General features: G+C 48.8%; 1 protein-coding gene across 1 annotated transcript; it reads left to right on the forward strand.

Moving 5' to 3' along the window:
• Positions 1–2,051: 2,051 nt before the first annotated feature.
• Positions 2,052–17,770, forward strand: LOC141974799 (C-type lectin domain family 2 member L-like). The gene is made up of 5 exons (XM_074934774.1): positions 2,052–2,204; positions 5,862–5,945; positions 6,716–6,903; positions 8,695–8,795; positions 12,888–17,770. The coding sequence occupies exons 1-5, from the start codon at positions 2,135–2,137 to the stop codon at positions 12,991–12,993; spliced, it is 549 nt and encodes a 182-aa protein (XP_074790875.1). The 5' UTR covers positions 2,052–2,134; the 3' UTR covers positions 12,994–17,770.
• Positions 17,771–18,049: the final 279 nt, after the last annotated feature.

Consider the following 18,049-nt stretch of genomic DNA (forward strand, 5'->3'; position numbering starts at 1 on the left):
GTTCAACAAGGACAAGTGCAGAGTCCTGCACTTAGGACGGAAGAATCCCATGCATCGCTACAGACTAGGGACCAAATGTCTTGGCAGCAGTTCTTCAGAAAAGGACCTAGGGGTTACAGTGGACGAGAAGCTGGATATGCGTCAACAGTGTGCCCTTGTTGCCAAGAAGGCCAATGGCATTTTGGGATATATATGTAGGGGCATTGCCAGCAGATCGAGGGACGTGATCGTTCCCCTCTACTCAACATTGGTGAGGCCTCATCTGGAGTACTGTGTCCAGTTTTGGGCCCCACACTACAAGAAGGATGTGGAAAAATTGGAAAGAGTCCAGTGGAGGGCAACAAAAATTATTAGGGGACTGGAACATATGACTTATGAGGAGAGGCTGAGGGAACTGGGATTGTTTAGTCTGTGGAAGAGAAGAATGAGGGGGGATTTGATAGCTGCTTTCAACTACCTGAAAGGGGGTTCCAAAGAGGATGGCTCTAGACTGTTCTCAGTGGTAGCTGATGACAGAACAAGGAGTAATGGTCTCAAATTGCAGTGGGGGAGGTTTAGGTTGGATATTAGGAAAAACTTTTTCACTAGGAGGGTGGTGAAACACTGGAATGCGTTACCTAGGGAGGTGGTGGAATCTCCTTGCTTAGAAGTTTTTAAGGTCAGGCTTGACAAAGCCCTGGCTGGGATGATTTAGTTGGGGATTGGTCCTGCTTTGAGCAGGGGGTTGGACTGTGATGACCTCCTGCGGTCCCTTCCAACCCTGATATTCTATGATTCTATGACTGCAAGGCACAAGATACTTTCAGTCCCTAACAAACCCCTTTTCCTTCATACACACAGATCTCTTCTGCCTCCGAAGCTGAGCCCCCAATTCCCATGTCTTCAAGAATCTTTTAACAGGTAAATTCCAGGCTCTGAATCCTCCCCCTTCATTTAGTTGAGAGCTACCACTCTCTCAGTCTGCTCCAGAGTCTTTAAAAAATCTCCACCCATGTTCTCTTGTAGGTGCCAAGGACACTGGTGCTTCATGCCCCCAGGAGCCTGGAGATGTCTGTTAGCGCGAGTGACAGCGTGGAATGTCTGATATTTCCCTGCACTGCATGGCTCAGAGGGGCCTGATTTGGTTACCCTGCAACCTTCTGTGCCAGCATGTGCAAAGAGGTTGTAAAGCCAAATGGCCACACCCCCCAACCCCCTCCCTACTGTGGACAAAACACAGTAAAGGGTCTCTCTGGCAGGCACAGAGCTGACACTCTTCCTCCAAGTGCCCTCAGTGCAGGGGGCATTACTGGGGTAGAAGAGGGTATGGCCGGGGTCATCCTTAGCCCTGGCTATTCCACAAGTAACATAGGGCCCTTAAGGGCCTTGGGCAGCTAGGCACAAGGTAGGGCTGCCCTCAGGGCTAAGCAGTGTTGGGGGCTCATCCTGGTGTCAGCAGATAGGGGTGGTGTGGGGGTGAAAAAGCTCCCCGCTCTCAGTCCATGTACTGGGCTCTGCACAGGTGGAGGGATGAATTCTCCTCCAGCACTTCTCTGGAGCTCTTTGTTTCTCTACCCCGGATTACATTTGCGACTCTCCACAATACAGTATCATCACGATTTTAATTACCATGCTTTCCCTCTCTCTTTCACACCTAAGAACTGACCGTCTCATTGGGGCACCTCCTCGCCATGCCTCCATTGCCAAAGGGAGATGGACCATCAACCCGTGACGGTGTTTATATCCAACTGCCATTCCGTTTTCAGGTGAGACCACAACACTGAACATTTACATAACTTCAGAGTGCTTCATATGCAGTCACTGACCACCCTTCCCAACCCGTTCGGGAGGCAGATCGCCGTTCCCCCGTGCACCGGATGAGAAACTACCGGTGTTGGAGGTGAAGGGCCCGTGTCAAAATTTACTGGACCCAGGGTTTGGCTGCTACGATCCCTCCTTTGGGTGCAGAGTTGTGAGAGTCGCTGGGAAGCCCCTTCCCCCCCAAAGCGCTTGCAGCCGGGACGCGGGCCCCAGCCCTGCTCCGTGTTCCAGGCTTCGCTATTTACACACTTCCCTTTTCCACTCATATCCGCCCCCCGGCCCCCGCCCTGAGGGCGCCATGCAGCGGGAGACAGGGAAGCGGAAACCAGGCTAAATGAGCCGGAGCAGGGGAGACGCAGTAATAGGAGGGGGGTCGCCCCCTGCTTCCTCTGGGTGCCTCCCAGGTAAATACGCCTGCGGGATCCAACCGCCGGGGTCCGCAGCAGCCACTCGGGGCTCCGGCCGCTTCTCCGGCCGCAGCGGGGCGGAGCTGGGGGAGGGGACCCCTCTGGAGACAGAGCCCTGTCAAATGGTGCGGGGAGGGACCGGGCTAGGAGCAGCTCCAGCGAGTCCAGCACCAGCTGCATCAAGCGGGGCGAGCGGACTTGTGTGAGTGGAGAGGCGGCTGCTTTGGGGAAGGGCTCAGGCGGATCCCGCACAACCCGCCGTAGCGGCAGGTGGCGAGCCCAGCCCATGCCCTGGAGCATCTGCAGGGGCCAGTGAACGGGCTGCCCCGGCCCCAGCCCAGCCCGGCCAGGGAAAACAGTCCTGAGCCGGGTGGGAGCAGCAGCCAGGGCTGCCCCGAGAGGATCGTAGTGGGCCAGGGAGCGCGCAACTGCTAAGGCAAGGGGATCCCAGTGCAAAGGCTGGGGCCCTGGGTCTGGACTCATGTACATCAGGACACCGGACCCAGAGGGAGCCAGGCCCGCCCTTGAGCCTGCCTGGACCCGCCCGGTTTCTGGGAAATCCCGTGACTGCCGTGCAAGGGAAGTAGTGGGCCCCAGGGGGCAGCAGATAAAACCGGCCTTGCCTGCACTACAGAATTAAGGTGACGTTAAGTTAAGTGGACATACAGTCACCGCAGTAACTGAAGTGGTGCGTCACATCCACACTGTGCTCCTTCTGTCTGTGGTGCCTGTCCTCACCAGGAGCGCCTCCACTCACTGAAGTGGGGCATTGTGAGGCACTCACAGCTGGAGCCCCCCCACCCTGGGACTGACAGCCTGAGCTGGCTGGGGCTCGCACAGCTGGAGTGTGCGGCTAGCAACACAGCAGCCAGCCTGCGAGTGCCCAGCTGGAGCCAGGGGTCTGGGGGCTGACAGGTTCTCCACACCGCAGCAGCAGCCCTGGGAGCCTCATCTGCAGGCTGGATTCTTGATGCTGCTCCCAGCTCCAGGGCAGGGAGCCAACCAGCCGTGAAATTGACATTGTTGTCAGTTTCACAACTGCTATTATTTCACATTTCCTCTCTGGCTCAGGCTGTCAGCCCCTGGGGACAGGGGGCTCCAGCTGTGAGCCCAGCAAAGACTATGTAAGTAACACAGTGTCTGCACAGACACTGCATTGCCCTAACTACGTAGAATCATAGAATATCAGGGTTGGAAGAGACCTCAGGAGGTCATCTAGTCCAACCCCCTGCTCAAAGCAGGACCAATCCCCAACTAAATCATCCCAGCTAGGGCTTTGTCAAGCCTGACCTTAAAAACCTCTGAGGAAGGAGATTCCACCACCTCCCTAGGACACCCATTCCAGTGCTTCTCCACCCTCCTAGTGAAAAAGTTTTTCCTAATATCCATCCATCAACCTAAGCACTATGCCTCTCATGGAGGTGGAGTTATTAAAGTGACGTAGTGGACAAATTACATTGGTGGGAGCTACATTTTAGTGTAGATGCTTACAGGGTTAGGTCGTTGACTTAACTCTATAGTGTAGACCAGACCACCGCGTCCCGCTGCACACGTTGGGCCATGTTGCCAATTGCATCGGCGTGCCAGAATCTGTGTAACTATTGTCCAAAGATGCTGCATGTGCTGGTTTGGGTCTGGTGGGATGCTCCACGTCTCCCCACTGTATGAGGCTTCCCATCAAAAAGTCCAATGGGCTATTTCAGGGGCAGCGTGAGGAATGGATGGGAAGGGCTCAGAATGCAGGAATGGAACTTCCACACTGTTGTGACAGCAGGAGCCGGTTACACATGAAATGGCCCCTTTCCCACTGTGCTCTGATCTAATGCACTGAGTGGTGCCTTACCTAAGGTAATCAGGAGAGCCCAGTGGAGAGAGCCCCATGCAGTTCCTCACCTGACCCCTGCTGGAGTTGCTCTGCCTCCCTCCCGCAATGGGCAATAATATACACCTCACAGTCTGTATCTGGTTCCCACAGAATCTCAGCTCAGCTCTGTTTAGCTCAGCTTTGGAAAGATGCTGTGGGACAGATGCCCAGCTGCTTTAAGTTTGGGTAGCTCCAGTGACTAGAATGGAGCTACACTGATTTACACTAGTGGATCTGGCCCTGTATCTTTTCCAGTTCTAAGCTTAAGGCATTAAATACACTTGCATTGTTTACTCCTGGGGGAATTCTGTGCCAAAAAATTAAAAATTCTATGCACAATATTTTAAAATTCTGTAAATGTTATTTGTCAAAATAACACTATTTAATCATGCCACTTTCAACTATTTTGGTAATTTATTTAAAAAATACCTATCAGCAAGGATGTTTGTAACAATATAGACACACACAAAATTTCACCCAGGAGTAGAGAATTAAAGAAACCCCTATGACAACCAAGTTCCTGTTTCTCTGCCTCCTCCCCCGGAGAGCCCAGCTAGGTGGCCAGACACTCACACCCCCACCCAGATCCCAGCCATGCCCCCCCAGTCCAGAAACTCACAACCCCTACCCCCCCCCAGAGCCCAGCTGTGGCCCCTCCCAGCCCAGACACTCACACCCTCTACACCCCAGAGGCCAGCTACAAGGCCCCCTGTCCCCAGCGCAGACACAAACTCCCCCTACGCCCCAGAACCCAGGCGTGATCCCCCCAGCCCAGACATTCACATCCCCTAACCCCCAGAGCCTAGATGTGGCCCCCTCAGCCCAGACACTCACACACTACCTTCCCCCCGAGCCCAGGGATACAGAGGGAGAAACAGCCTGATGCTGAGTCCTGGGCTTGCATGGAGTTTCCTGCATGCCCATGCTGCCTGCCTTTGGGGCGTGCTGGGAACCCTCCAGTTCCCTCCCCCAGCCTTGTCTTCTATTTGTGAGATGAGCTCTGGGCACAGAGGAATAGCAGGAAACTTTCTAGCCAGAGCAGCAAAGTGTAAAATAGCACAGAAACTGCATGAAGCAGCAGAGAAAAGAGCAAGAAATACCTGCATCAAACACTCATTCTCAGCCTTGTTTGTTTTGCACTCTCCCTGTGGGAGCAGTTTCCTGGAAGTACTTGGTCCCCTGTCCATTAGCTCCTTGGGATTTGGAACAGCAAACTACAACAGACAGATAGTTGGGTCCCTCCTGGTAGTAAGTAGAGCTCACTCTCTTGAAGTTGGCGGCAGGGAGTGGGGGAAAGAGAGGGAGTCTTTGCAGGAGGAGACTGGAGGTTGCAGCAGCAGAAGTTCTGGGCTCAGAGGGCAGTAGACAATGACAATCCTTACTTCCCTTACACACACCATGAACCCTTCACTGCCTTAGCCATTAGCTCTGTTCCTTAATCTTTCTATTCCTCTATCTTTATTCCCAGCTCAGTCCCCTCTCCCCATGTCCCATCTCTCTCTATTTCACTATTACTATGAGTGCTGAGTACTGGCATTGCACACAGTTGTTTGTAATGGATGTTTAGTCTTTTCTTCTCCTAGCTTCAGTAGCCTTTTGTTGTTTTTTCATTGTGGTTGTTGAATGCAGAAATTTCTACATCTGGGCTTTCCTAGGTTAACTGTCAGCTTTCCCAGATGTCCAGCTCTACTCCTATAAAGAGCACAACCAGTCATTGCATCCTAAACCCCATTCTAGTACATGGATTTCTTTTAGAGTTCTTAAACTTATAGTTTTGTGATTGTTTTCAGGGCTCTGCTCAAATATCTGGTTCTGGAGGTGCACTACAGGGATTCTTGCTGTTGTTTCGGTTTTGATCTTGTGTATTCACCTTGGTAAGTATTTAAGTAATTTTAAAATAAAGTATTATTTACAACTACAGTCAAGAGAACTCCAGATTTTCATATAGAAACCAAAACCAAATTTAGTTTGTTCATAACTCCCATTATTTGAGAGTTAAATAGGTGTCCCTTGAGAGAGACACTTCATTTTAAGACTCAGTTTCAAGACTGGAGAAGTGAAACCCATAGCAGTAGAAATGGTAAGGGCCATATGTAGTCCTGGTTTACACGTGACTTGTGAATGTGCGACCTTGTCTATTTCCAGATTCAAAAAAACACTCCTTCAGTTCACAGGCAGAAGATTTCCCTGGCCCTGACTCTTTAAAAAAATGAAAGCTAAATTAATGCAGAAACTGATGAGACTGCCAAAAAATGCTGCTCTGGCATAACAGCCAAGGCTGGCTCAGTCGAACACTGACGTTATCAGAAGTTGGGGAGATTTTTTTTTAATTTGGGAATTTGGTCTGTTGTTTTCACAAGCTGCCTTCTGGTTATAATTAGACTGTAATGTCTTTAGGCCAGGGACCAGGTCTCTCTTATGAGGTTGTTCAGCATCTAGCACCCTCTAGGAAACATAAAAATGATACAGGTTCATTAAATTTAAATCTCAGCCCAGTGTTTTATTTGATTTCCTGTAATATTTTCAATTGTTTTGAGCTCTTGTCTGCAGAGGCACAAATTGAGGGCGGGGCTAGGTAGCTCCAGGAAGTCTGCTCTGGGAGATCTGACTGGCAGAAATGTGATGGTTTGTTGTTGTTTTTTAGCGGTAAACTGCTCATCAGGGAAAGGTTCTTCTGGCTCTCCTCCTCCAGAACCATGCCCTGCCGACTGGCTGTACCACCAAAGGAAATGTTACTGCTTCTCTGAGAAAGAAGAGGACTGGAACTCCAGTCAGAGCTTTTGTTCCTCATACAATAGCTCCCTAATTGTAATTGAAAGCCAGCAGGAACTGGTAAGGGAATGAAATATGATAGTTTCACCCCCTCCCATCTCCTGGGATCTGTGTGATTCCCCACTCTCTCATTCTGCTTTCTCATCTGAATGGCTGTAAATCCAGTCAAGGAGTGTGACAAGGTACAGTGCACAGAAAAACATGAAGATAAGAACGGCCATACTGGGTCAGACCAAAGGTCCATCTAGCCCAGTATCCTGTCTTCCAGCAATGGCCAATGCCAGGTGCCCCAGAGGGAATGAACAGAACAGGTAATCACCAAGTGATCCATCCCCTGTCACCCATTCCCAGCTTCTCTTCTGGAGCTGCCATCTTCAACCCCGGTAGTTAATGTTTTAGAAGTTGCCCATGGAATGCCTCATTTAACCTTTGGATTGATCACATTGACAAACGCTGGTGTCTGAAGCGACTGTCTGTGAAAACAATGTCCCGTCTTTCTTATCTGTAACCAGACATAAATTCTCTCAGAGTTACCAGGACCCACTGAGGACAACGAGCCTGGATACTTGTGTTAGCCCCAGTTTGGGAGTGAGGTAACAGTTCTCTTCCACTAAGATTTGCCATTTCTCTTGAATTTTAAATTTCAGTGCTGGGATGTTAGAAATGGTCCCACTCCAGCCCAGCTCTGAAATATAGGAAGAGATTCTCTCCTTTCCCTGATCTGTCCCTTAAATGGAGCTGCAGCAGTGAACAGGGCCCCAAAAGGCCCCATAGCCAGCCAGAAGAGAACTGCCTCAGCTGAAGGGAGCGCTGCACAGCCCCCATCCCTAACCTCAGCATAGTGGTCATACTGGGGGCAGAAGGGGAGTCTGCAGAGCAAGCTGCACTGTGGGTTCGGGGCAGCTCCATGTTGCAAAGCTGCACACAGCCAACCCAGGAAGGTCTGTTCTGAATTAGAGGAGGCTTTTGGGCTGTACTTAGTTGTGCTAGGGGGCACACTGGCCCTAGCCACCACAGAAGTTTGCTTCCCTTTGTCTCCACTCTGTCCAGACTGCAGCTGTTTGTGCGGTGGCTCCTAGACGGGCAGTACACACTCCCACCCTACACCTTCACTACAGGAAACTTTGCACTGTACTGAAGCTCCTTATCTTCACTTTCAAGACCCTCTATAATCTGGCTGCTGACTGTAACTCTGCTCTCATTTTCTCCTACTTCCCACCTTGCTCTGTATGCTCCTTCCAGTCTTGTTGCCTCATGCTCCCTTCATCTTTTTCCATGCTTGGTTTGGCACCATCTGTTTTCTTCCTTCCAACACTTGGAACAATTCCTCTCTCTTCATTCACACCCCTCTATAAAACCTACTTCTTCCAGGAATCCTTCTACTGGTCTCTACACCAATGATTTCTCCAATCTGCTTTGCCTAAACTGTTGTCCACTGTTCTGTTGATGTCACACTGTAGGCTGTTCAGGGCAGGGACATAACTTATTCTCTATTTTGTACAGTCCTGTGCTCATGAGTCTACGTAAATACTTAATAATTGTCTGTGTTCATCCAGGTTCTTATAGTAGACTCTGTACATCGCTACAGTGTCAGAGCGCCTCCATGGCTCAATATAAATGCTTAATATTAGTCCATGGCAGTCTTTTGAGCAGAGACTTCCAATCTGGCTGAATTTTGGGGTGCTTTTCTTTATGTGGATATCAGAGGATCAACACTTACGATTTTGATGTCAGCTCTCAAGAGGTGAAAGGCTGGTACATTAACCCATAGTCCTCTGGGACAAGGGAAAGATCATCCTTTCGTTTTCTAGTCTGGAACAAAGATTGCTCCTTGTGGTTTTTTTCCTACAGAAATTTATAATGAAAATAACAAAGCAAGATCTGTGGATTGGACTTCGCAAGACAGGAGAAGAATTCCATTGGGTAAATGGGACTCCATTAGATACAAATCTGTAAGTTGATATTGACTTGTATTGTCCTGGATACATGACAACAGAAGGGTTAATGAAGGGTTCCTGGAATAAGCAGAATTTATGGCGTGATTTGAAGGTAGAGTTAAAATGCTGGCAATACAAGTAGCATTGTCTCTGATGCATCTGAGATTATGAGACCGCAGAGAGGATGATAGACTGGGGTAGGCAGCTAGATTTTTGAATCTGTCATGTAGCATTGGCAAAATCATAGGAGGTGTTAAGGTGGAGAGAAAAGCTGGGAACACAAAGGAAAGAATCCTAAGGAGCAAAGAGAGAGAGAGAGGAGGAAGAGGACTTACTAAAATTGGTGCTGAAGGAGTGGTCAGGAAAGCAGGAGTGAATCCAAGAAAGCCCAAAGCTACAGAGTCTGAGAGGAGAGAGAGATCAGTGGTATAAAGGCAGCAGGCACACTAGAAAGGCTGACAGAGAACTGCCCCTTTGAATTAGCAAATCAAAGGTTGTGACCTTGGTCAGGCATTTTCACTGGAATGGAGAGGGCTGAGGATAGACTGGAGAGCACCAAGAAGAGGAGGCCAAGGCAGCAGGAGCAGACAGCATATCTTAAGGTACATCTACATGGCACACCACTGGTGGTAGTGTGTAGGGTATGTATAGCTGCATGCTGCAGTGGAAAAGCAGGCTGTGTTCACACTGTGGTGGTGTGCAGTCACGCACAGCCGTGGAAAGCTCTGGTCGGGGGGTGGCAGTGGAGAAAGGCTCCTGCAAGTCCCTACTGCCAAAGCCTTTCCCACTGCTCCCCCTCTATTTGAGCCTTTCACTTATGCCAGGACCTTTCACTGTGGCAGGGAATCCCCTTTACTGGAGCCTTTCTCCAGTGCCTTCCCCCACCATTGAATTTCTCTACTGCTGGAGGCTCTCCCTGTGGCAGGGAAAGTCGCTGGTAGTGGGCCACTGCTAAAGACAGCAGTGTAGACAGGGAAGGCACTGCTTGGGCATGTAGAGATCCATATAGCGTACAAGTGCAGGTGTATTTACTTGCCTAAGCAATGCTTCACCATTTGGGAAAAGGGATAAAAAGTGAGATGGCAAAATTTGCAGATGATACGAGACTACTCAAGATAGTTTAAGTCCAAAGCAGACTGTAGATAGTTACAAAGGGATCTCACAAAACTGGGTGAGTAGGCAACAAAATGGCAGATGAAATTCAATGTTGCTAAATGCAAAGTAATGCACATGGCAAAATATAGTCCCAACTATACATGTAAGATGATGGGGTCTAAATGAGCTGTTACCACTCAAGAAAGAGATCTTGGAGTCACTGTGGATAGTTCTCTGAAAACATCCACGCAGTGTGCAGCAGCAGTCAAAAAAGCAAACAGAATGTTGGGAATCATTAAAAAAGGGATAGATAATATGACAGAAAAATATCATGTTGGGCGGTACTTACCTCAGGCAGCTCCTGGTTAGCGGCGGAGCAGGGCTAAGGCAGGCTCCCTGCATGCCCTGGCTCCTCACGGCTCCGGAAGCGGCTGGCATGTCCCTGTGGCCCCTAGGCGCAGCTGTGATCAGGAAGGCTCCGCGTGCTGCCTCCGCCCGTGCAGCTCCCATTCACTAGGAACCCCCTAACACCCTGCCCCAGCCCCGAGCCACTCCCGTGCTCCAAACCCCTTGGCCCCAGCCTGCAGCCCCCTCCTGAACCCCAAACCCCGCATCCCCGGCCCCACCCCAGAGCCCGCTCCCCGAGCCGGAGCCCTCATCCTCTCCCACATCCCGACCCCCCGCCCCATCCCAGTGAAAGTGAGTGAGGGTGGGGGAGAGTGAGGGGAGGGGGGGGGAGGGAGTGAGTGGGAGCTGGGGCCTCAGAGAAAGGGCGGGACCTTGGGGGAGGGGCTGGGCAAGGGTGTTCGGTTTTGTGCGATTAGAAAGTTTGCAACCCTAACCAACCACCTGATGTTTAATTCTAGAGACTGTTAGTGTGACTGTGTGACCTGATTTCCATTTCTGGGTCACTGCAGGTGAGGAGAAGGGCGAGCTGTTAGGTAGCCAGGACTTAAGTTCCCTCTGGGCTGCGCGGCCATGCAGGTGCTCAGGGCTGCAGCGGGGAGAGATGCCTCTCCCCCAACCCTGGATGTGCTGTGGTGGGGAGAAGCGCCCCGGCCCCAAGCCAGCCGTGGACCTGCCGCAGCCCCAACCGAGCCCCGGATCTTCCACGGCCGGGGGGCAGGTGCCTCTCTCCCCACCCCTGACCTGTCATGGCCGGGGCAGAGGCACCCGGCCCCAACCCAACCCAGCCCCGGCCCGGACCTGCTGCGGCCAGGGGATGGGTGCCCCTCCCCCCGGCCCCAACCCTGCCCTGGATCAGACCTCCCGTGGTGGCACCTCTCCCCTCCCAGCCCAGGTGCTGCTTGGGGGGAGAGAGCTGGGGGGAGTCCTCTCTCCCTGCCATAGGCCCGGGGGAGGCTGCACCCCAAACCCCGCATCCCCAGCCCCATGCCCGAGCCAGCATCCCGAGCCAGAGCCCTCACCCCCAATCTTCTGCCCCAGCCCTGATCCCCCCTTCCACACACCATACCCCCTAGGCCCCACCACCGCCACATGAAATTTGTTATGTGCACCAATATGGATGATGTCACACATCACCTCCATATTCTTGCACATAACAAAATTAATTCCGCACATGTGTGAGAAAAATGAGAGGGAACACGGGCCAGGACTCAAGCCATGAAGGGCTTTAATCATAGACTCAACAGCTAAAATATTACCCAGAAGCAGATAGTGAGCTAGTGAAGTTTACAAAGGATTGGTGTACTATGGTGTCCTGATTTCCATTTCTGCAGCTGTCCCAGCTTTCATGAAGCTTTCATGGGTAGCCCCACATACAGCTCAATGCATTTGTCCAGTCTGGAGGTCACAGGTGCCTGGAGAACTGTGGCAAGGGCCTCATCTGAGAAAAATGGGGCACAGCCTAGCCAGCTGCAGCTGGAAACAGCACTTCGGAGTTCGTGAAGTGTGTCAGATTCCCAGTAACAGACGGGGATCTATAATCGCCCACAGGCTGTAATCCTCTTTGACAAATAGTGTCAAATTCCCTCAGTAATGGTGTGGAACCATCCCCCCAATACCCTGAAGCTCCTTTCCCAATGCATCCTTCTAGTATTGTTTCCATTTTAGCTGACTCTTAGCCATTTTGCTCACTCTAGTCCCAAACTCAGCCAGACATTGGAAAAACCAAAGGAACGTGCACCATGTGGGCCACATGAGGAAAGACTTTGTGTGTCATCTGCATATTGATGACATCATAGCCCAAACCACCCATACACCTATGCTGAGCAGGAAAAGGAATTCCCCTTAAATGACCCATCCGGGCAGATGAGCAAGCACCCAGAAACACCTCTTTGGGGCTGTCAGACAGGAATGGAGGAATACCCATATATAAATAGTCCAATGTGCTGATTGCAAACCCAGGCTATTCATGTCATAGATCAAAAATGAAAGAAGACTTCGTAAAGGTTAAGGAGAACATGTGGGAGACCTGAACTGGAGAGTTTTTGTGTTCTGAGGATCTGCTTCTGCTGTCACTTGCAGGACCGGCTCTCAGCACCAGCAAACCAAGCACGTGCTTGGGGTGGCACAATTCCAGGGGCGGCATTCCGGGTGTTTGGTTTTTTTTCTTGCTTGGGGTGGCAAAAAACCTAGAGCTGGCCCTGGTCACTTGCCCTGGTGTAACTTCACTAAAGTCTCTGGAATTGCACCAGTGTAAAACTAGCATGAGTGAGGAGGAGATTCAGCCCCACAGCTTTTTAAGAAGTGTAACACTAGCTGTGAATTTCCAGATATTCAGTTTGTTACAAAATTCTTATAAAATGACATTTGCTGAAATTACTAGTAACTCCATGTTAACTAAGCTTTCTGTCTGGGAATTAAATACATAATCTCTTTTATATTAAGAAAATTCCCATCTTCCCTTTGCAATAAATTTCATGTAGTGAATTAGGGTGAAACACTGGGGGTCTCTCAAGAGGTTCTGTTACCAACAGGGGATTCCCTCGTTCAGTGGAATTATTTGATGGTAAATTTCAAGGTAACAGTTTCTTTCATTCTCTCTTGCAGGTTGGCAGTAAAGGGTTCTGGAGAATGTGCCTATATTGAATCAGATGTGGTCTCCAGTTCTGGATGCTCATTACCCAGGGGTTGGGTCTGTAAAAAGGGCTCTTAGCTCTGTGTACTCATGCTTCACTCAGCCAATTAATGTAAAACCCAGGGTTCAGCTGTTACTGTTGAGGGCAACTGCACCTGTATGTCCCCTCAGTGATCCAGCAAGGGCACCTAGTCTCAGGCTTGCTGCATCACTCTCCCTTCTGACTGGGGTATTTCCAAGGCTGCACAGTTCCCTGCCTTTATTGTGTTGTTCCCAGCACAGTCAGGTTGCCCAAGGACACCTGCTTGCTTTCTCCTCTGAGACAGTTAACAGGTGTAATTGCTACAGTTATAAGATACCACACAGCACTTCCTATGACAGCCCACTTTATTCTTATGGTAAAAATCATTACGGAGAAAACATTGAAAACAATAAAAGACACTACACACATGCTACTAAGCTTCCCAGAATTCACCCTAACATGGATTCTGGCAGGAGCAGTTCTTCCCTCCCCCCAACCAACAGATTCCTTGTGGTTACAAGTTCATCACAGCTTCAGCTCAGAACAAGCTCAACAGGGCCAGTCCTTCCAACCCTACCAGAAGGATTGGGGCCTTCTGTGGACCAGAGGTCCTGTCTGTTTGCTGGATCAGGAAGAAGGCCCTGAGCTGGTTGAAAATCAGGTTTTTTATCCAAAAATCTTTTTTTGTCTGTTGGGCCCTGGAGAGTCCGGTTTGGACTAGTAGAGGCGCACTTCTCCGGGTGGTGGTGTCTCTCTGGAGATAGTACAACCTGAGCGAATGTACCTAATTACCCCCTGCTGCTCTCTTATTTATCCGTCCCATGGAAACACATACATTTCCACAGTAATACGGACAAAGTTACATTTTAATACAGTGGACCCCCAAAGGTATTCACCTCTTCCAGTAAGGTCTAACTTAGTTCAATAAAGTTCCTTCAGGATATTGTAGGAACTTGTCAGTCTGTTATATCAACAACATCTTGAAAGCTATAAATGCAATGTAGCCTCAGTACATTTACATACATTTCAAAGCATTAACAACTGTAGATTAGCAAAATCTCTTCCCCAAAACACTAACCCACAACCACCCCACCTGGATTCAGAAAGGAAGGAGAAAGATCTATTAGCCATGAACTGAGAACTCAGCCAGAGTTAAACAAGCTGGTGTGCTGTGAATGCTGCTTGTCAGTCTCATCTCATCTCATTGATTCCTTGTGCTCTCCCCCTCCCACCAATCTCTTTGGTGTATCCACCTGTTCTTTCTCATCCAATAGTGAGCGTGTGTCTATACTGCAATCCCAAGTGTGACTAGCACTTGCAGACATACCCGAGGTAGCTTTGATCTAGCTCGCTCAAATTACAATAGTAATGCAGCCACAGCAACCCGGGCTGTGCAATCCTGCTGGGGCCCTTGGGTATGCAGTTGAGCTGCTAGCCTGTACTGCCACAGCTTCCGTGCTATTGTTACACAATCTAGTGAGATCAAAGCTACCTCAGGTATGTCTGTGCTTGCTGCAGCCTCACCTCCGATTGCAGTGTGCCCTTAGAGTCGAAGCTCCTTGGCTAGCTAGATCAATCCATCGTTTTGTCATGTTTGTGCGGTGCCTACCACAATGGGGCCATTATCTCTAGGCATTATCGCAATACAAATAATGAATACTTCTACTGAGAGTCACTTTCCAACCTAGGCCGATCAGAGGATGAGATTCAAATAATTCCTGGAACCACATAAGTTTGTAGGACAAGATTCAGTTCAGGGGCGTCTACTAGGGTCACTTTCTTTCGACACCCAAAGAACATGTGCTGGGGGAACAGTCCGAAGGGCTATTCCAGTGCAGCAGTAAAGTTTAAGGTAGGCGGGGCAAGTTCCCAACCAACCCTGAGCTAGGTAGGAATGGAATCTTAGGTTTCTGAGTGAGGGCTTGTCTATGCTACGGGTGCTACAGTGGCAGCGCTCCAGCTGTGCTGCTGGATCACCACAGAGTAGAGGCTTCCTACATTGATGGAAACCGGTTTTCCATTGACGTAGGTAATCTGCCTCCCCAAGGAATGGTAGCTAGGTTGATGGAAGAATTCTTTCCAAGCACCAGGGGTTAGGTCGGTTTACCTATTGTGCTCAGAAGTGTGAATTTTTCACACCCCTGAGCACTGTAGCTAGGTTGAGCTAAATGTTAAGTGTAGATCATGGCTCAGGATATGAATCTACTAATTTCTCTGTTGAGATAGTTGTAAGAATAGCGAGGGATAAACGAGAGCAAGTTGGCTGTCAAACTCACTCACAGGGGTCAATGTCGACGTGGCCCAGCCAATTGATTCTAGCTGCTGGTGACATTTGACTCTTACGGTAAGAAACCATTCCAAATCAGCTGTCAGCAGTTGGGAAGGATCAGTAGTTACCATTAGTCTGAGAAGACTGAAAGTCCTCTGATGGGAGAGAGGTCTGAAGAAAAATATCAGCTTTCATTTAAATATAATTTTCCTTTGACGAGCAGTGGCAATAGAACCAGCCCAGAATGTCACGGAATGTGTTTCCCAAAGTCCGTGGAGCCAGTTCTTCAGCTGGTGCAAATCAGTGTAATTCCATTGACTCAAGTGGAGGTGTGCCAGTTTATGCCAGTCGAGGATCCAGCCCCTTGTGTGCTTTGGGGTTCCCTCCACCCACCTCTATAGGTATAGGGGGTTAGTCTTCGTGAGCTGTGACACCATGCACATGGGGGTTTTTTGGAGGGAGCCCCCGGACCATTTTATAAAGTTTGTATGAAGCCATCAGTGAGTGCCAGCTGGTTAGCGAAAAGCAGGTCTCTTGATATTCTCATTCGTTAAAAATGTCTCTGTTTTTCCGTGCGTGTAAAATTATGCCTTGTTTTACAAACTGTTTATTTACAGTATTTACACTGCCAATTTCCCCCCATAATGATCTGTTTTTACTATTCTCTTTGCCTTGTCTATTTTTTGAAAGTATTTTTCTTTATTTGATTTGATTTGATTTGTTTAGTTTATAGTTTATTTGCTATTTGGTTTTGTCCATCATATGTACAGTAACTCCACACTTATCGTCGTCCCAGTTAACGTTGTTTCGTTGTTACATTGCTGATCAATTAGAGAACATGCTCCTTTAAAGTTGGTTAGTGCTCCCTTATAAGGTTGTTTGGCAGCTGCCTGCTTTGTCCACTGCTTGCAGAAAGAGCAGCCCGTTGGAGCTAGTTGGTGGGGGCTTGGAACCAGGGTGGACCGGCAGCCCCCCATCAGCTCCCCTAAGTTCCCTGTGCGGCAGCCGTCCAGCAGGCTATCAATTGCCGGGCAGTTCAGCTGTCCCGACCCCCTCTGCCGTGTGCTGCTCCTGCCGTCTGCCTTGGAGCTGCTCTCAGGAGCCTCCTGCTTGCTGTGGGGGGTAAGAAGAGGGGTACTAATGTCAGGGTGTCCCCCTCCCCCCAATCCTGCCCCCCACTCCTGTACCCCACCCCACAGAGCAGGAGGGGGACACAACAGGGCTCAGGACGGAGGGAGCTTGCTGGCAGCAGCTGCTGTCTCAACTTGCTGATCTACTTAAAAAGGCAATGTAGTTAGAGTGTGGTCAGCGTACCAGAAGGGGCAATGTGCGTCTCTCTCACACACACACATGGTGTCTCTCTGTCCCTCTCTCACACACACGCGCGCACGTACACAAGGTGTGTCTCTCTGTCCCTCTCTCACACACACGCACGCACGTACACAAGGTGTGTCTCTCTCTGTCATGCTGTGTCTCCTCCCTCCATTCCTGCTGCCTTGTAGAGTGTGAGGCTACATTAACAATGTGTTAACCCTTGAGTGACCCTCTTCCACCCACTGAGTCCACCACCTCAACCAAGCTTCACAATCATCATTGCTGTGTGCAGTATTAAATTGTGTGTTTAAAATATAGTCTTTTGTTTGGAAAAAAAAATTTTCCTGGAACCAAATTTCCCCTCCTCCCCATCAACATTAATTCTTATGGGGAAATTGGATTCACTTAACATTGTTTCACTTAAAGTAGCATTTTTCAGGAACATAACTACAGTGTTAAGCGAGGAGTTACTGTATAACATTGGCAGTATATTAGGGTCTTTACAATGACAGGACAATATATAAATGTCCTGGAGTTTATGATTTCAATACCTTTAGTGACTTAAAGTTATAAAAAACAAATTTTCATATAAAAAGTCTAATAATTTGTAGCTTTAATAATAAATACAAGCACTTTTTTTTTAATCATTTGGACACAAATACCCCTCTGAAGGGGAAAGTAGTGCAGCTGTGCTGAAAGTTTTTCTGAGAATACCTCTGCAGCAAGTAAAAACAACGAGGAGTCCTTGTGGCACCTTAGAGACTAACAAATTTATTTGGGCATAAGCTTTCATGGGCTAGAACCCACTGCATCAGATGCATGGAGTGGAAAATACAGGAGCAGGTATAAATACATGAAAAGATGGGAGTTGCCTTACCAAGTGTGAGGTCAGTCTAAAGAGACAATTCAATTAACAGTAGGATACCAAGAGAGGAAAAATAACTTTTGTAGTCGTATTGAGAGTGGCCCATTTCAACAGTTGACAAGACGGTGTGAATAACAGTAGGGGGAAATTAGGTTTAGGTTTTGTAATGACCCAACCACTCCCAGTCTTTATTCAGGCCTAATGTGATGGTGTCCAGTTTGCAAATTAATTCCAGTTCTGCAGTTTCACGTTGGAGTCTGTTTTTGAAGTTTTGTTGTTGAAGAATTGCCACTTTTAGGTCTGTTATTGAGTGGCCAGGGAGATTTAAGTGTTCTCCTACTGGTTTTTGAATGTTATCTACAGCAAGTAGATATTCCATGTATGTATGAACATGTGTTTTGTGTAATTAATTAATAAAATTCTCATCACTTTCAGATTATTGGATGATACTATTCTATCATTATTTATATGTCTAACTTAGTTGTTCCCCATGTGTTGCCATGAAAATTCAGAAACACATCTAAGTCTTAAAGTATTAACGTGTATTACACAACATATTTCAGAGTAGCAGCCATGTTAGTCTGTATTCGCAAAAAGAAAAGGAGTACTAGTGGCACCTTGGAGACTAACCAATTTATTTGAGCATAAGCTTTTGTGAGCTACA

Source organism: Natator depressus, chromosome 1 (assembly GCF_965152275.1).
Source record: "Natator depressus isolate rNatDep1 chromosome 1, rNatDep2.hap1, whole genome shotgun sequence".
NCBI classification, from domain to species: domain Eukaryota; kingdom Metazoa; phylum Chordata; order Testudines; family Cheloniidae; genus Natator; species Natator depressus.

Bases quoted from the DNA above. Each gene is read 5' to 3' on its own strand.
- LOC141974799 (XM_074934774.1), top strand. From the start codon at position 2,135: ATGAGCCGGAGCAGGGGAGACGCAGTAATAGGAGGGGGGTCGCCCCCT. The intron at 5,946-6,715 runs GTAAGTATTTAA...GTTGTTTTTTAG, and splicing joins GATCTTGTGTATTCACCTTG to CGGTAAACTGCTCATCAGGG. The intron at 6,904-8,694 runs GTAAGGGAATGA...TTTTTCCTACAG, and splicing joins TTGAAAGCCAGCAGGAACTG to AAATTTATAATGAAAATAAC.